This window comes from Sphaeroforma arctica (assembly GCF_001186125.1).
Source record: "Sphaeroforma arctica JP610 unplaced genomic scaffold supercont1.1622, whole genome shotgun sequence".
NCBI lineage: Eukaryota > Ichthyosporea > Ichthyophonida > Sphaeroforma > Sphaeroforma arctica.
The window spans coordinates 9,967-12,796 of NW_014038936.1; the positions used below are offsets into that span (position 1 = coordinate 9,967).

Sequence of the window (2,830 nt, forward strand, 5' to 3'; positions counted from 1 at the left end):
ATATATATATATATATATATATAAGATATATATATATATATAATATATATATATATACATATATATATATATACATATATATATATTGTGATCGGCCTAGTGGTCCTAGGGGCCATAGTACCGAAATTTAGAGTAGAAATAATTGACATGCGAAGTTATCAAATTCTGCGAACCAAAATATTACACTGACACATTATCATTATATATATCTGGGCCCAGGACTACACTCTAGTCTTTCACCAACTTCTAATTACACTACTATTTATAGAATTGTTTCCCTAACTGGCGTAAATTTCCTATCTCACGATATATATATATACACACACACATATATATATATATATAGACGATTAGAGTACATTACAGCATACCTGGACTTTCTCGGCTGTAAATGGTTTGCTGTCACCCCTACACCACAATTGAGCGTGGCTGTCTGATAGTATCAAATCAAAGTACGCAACATCGTCGGCGGACTCACTGTGTTCTGAGACAATCGCGTGCACGTCAATCAGTATGACACTATGGCGGTACGTTTACCTACAGTGGAGTGAGGTGTATATGAGGGGGTGTACGTAGGTAGGCAGGGGCACAATAAGACATGTAGGTAGATATATGTAGGTAGATACATGTAGGTAGATGCATGTAGGTAGATATATGTCAATAGATATATGTAAGTAGATGCACATGCATGGGAAGATACACGTCCACACGTGTACAGAAAGAATAAAAAACGCAAGCACACAGATCGGAAAGACACCAATACACAGACACATTCACACACACAAACGTGCACTCAAGTACATACATATGCACACACAATATACGAATACGTACACATAACACACACACAATTCACAGAACACACAATACACACAATCGACTCTCAACACACACCTACAAATGCACACACACATACATACAACACACAACACACGACACACACTACACACAACTGACACTCGACACGTACACACAAATGCACACACACACATACCTTCTTGCAACAGATCGTCATAGTCGATAAGCTCCTTCGTGTGGCAGTGTGATACGATCGCCTCTAGATAGCCAATACCCACTAACACACACATACCTTCTTGCAACAGATCGTCATAGTCGATAAGCTCCTTCGTGTGGCAGTGTGATACGATCGCCTCTAGATAGCCAATACCCACTATCTGATTATCGCCCGAATCCGTCACGCCCAAAGCGGGACGAATAACGGGACGTAGGAAGCCGGTGACCACGTGCATGTGTAGTTCTATATATAGATCGGGGTGGCATTTACTCCCGACGGCGTTGATGAAGTCTACGGATGATATGAACTCATCGTACATGTGATTGTTCAGTTGTTTCTGAGTCGGATTAAAGTGGGTCACAGAGATAAATTAAGAATTACTATATGCGATCATATCTCATATATGCTGATACACTCAAACATAAATACATACATATATACATAGATACATAGATACATGCATACATACGTTCATATATACATGCATACATACAAACATGCACCACACATACATACATACATAATACGTACATGTGCTACACAGCACTTACATAGACCACACCATGCTCGGCTACTAGTTACTATTAGTTACTATTAGATACTAATAGCTACTATTAGTTACTATTAGTTACTCGTAATTATTAGTAGTTACTATTAGTTACATACATGCATGTACTATGTACACATACACCACACCATGCTAGAATATTAGTTACTATTAGTTACTCGTAGTTATTAGTAGTTACTATTAGTTACATACATGCATGTACTATGTACACATACACCACACCATGCTAGAATATTAGTTACTATTAGTTACTAGTAGTTATTAGTAGTTACTATTAGTTACATACATGCATGTACTATGTACACATACACCACACCATGCTAGAATATTAGTTACTATTAGTTACTATCAGTTACTACTAGTTAACATACCATGCTCGGCTTTGTTGAGTCAAGAGATGTCTGAAGTGACGAGTACTTTGCGCCCAGTCCTGCCGCCAGCACGGGAATCAGGCTTGAACTTCCCACCAAAAACCGCCGCAACCCACACAAGGTATTTGAGTGTACACCCACAGCCAGGATACCTTCCCGAGCGAGCATGCCTATGTCAGAGTCTTGTGCTTCAAAGACGAACGGAATCAAATGCTCGATGCACATGAGGTCCTGTGCTGGGTCATACTCGCTGCCTGCTTGTTGCAGATAGGCAGGTGTGTGGGTGATACGGGTATGGGCATGGGGGCGTTAGTAATTGTGTGTGTGTGTGTGTGTGTATGCCTTGGGTGCAATGCTTGTCTCAGCGTACACAAGTATGTAACATACTACATATGTTCAACAAGTGTGAGTAGATCCTTTATTGTGACTAGACCGTTGGCATGGCAACGGAGTACCATTGCATGGCTTCAATATTGGCCTCTCGCTGCCTCTACGAATGCACATGCGAGCGGGTGAGTGGGAACGTTTTGAAACCTTAAAACTGGTGATGTACGCGTACAGGCATGGGATGTATGAGTATATGCCTTAGGGTTGAAGCCTGTCAGAACTTTTATGCAAAACGTGCAACGGTTATAGAATGAATCTTTGTTGTTCGTATGCATGTGTTCCCTATGCATGTGTCGTGTGCAGTGGTTGGTGTGTGTAAAGATAAAGACTTGCAAACACGAATACTTCACTGGATAGTCAATTAATGCACAGAGGTGGGCCGGAGAAATTCGGTGAGAACGAGACTCGCACCGACATTTGCGCACGTGTTCTGTTATAATACACACATATGCACATACACACACACACACACACACACACACACACTAT

The 2,830-nt window shown here is 40.7% G+C and overlaps 1 protein-coding gene across 1 annotated transcript; it reads right to left on the reverse strand.

Moving 5' to 3' along the window:
• Positions 1-96: 96 nt before the first annotated feature.
• On the reverse strand, positions 97-2,212 carry SARC_11312 (hypothetical protein; the record flags this gene model as incomplete). Its single annotated transcript, XM_014294605.1, has 4 exons — positions 1,955-2,212; positions 995-1,352; positions 372-484; positions 97-105 (listed from the first exon to the last, which is right to left on the reverse strand). The coding sequence occupies exons 1-4, from the start codon at positions 2,177-2,179 to the stop codon at positions 97-99; spliced, it is 705 nt and encodes a 234-aa protein (XP_014150080.1). The 5' UTR covers positions 2,180-2,212.
• Between the last annotated feature and the right edge of the window lie 618 nt (positions 2,213-2,830).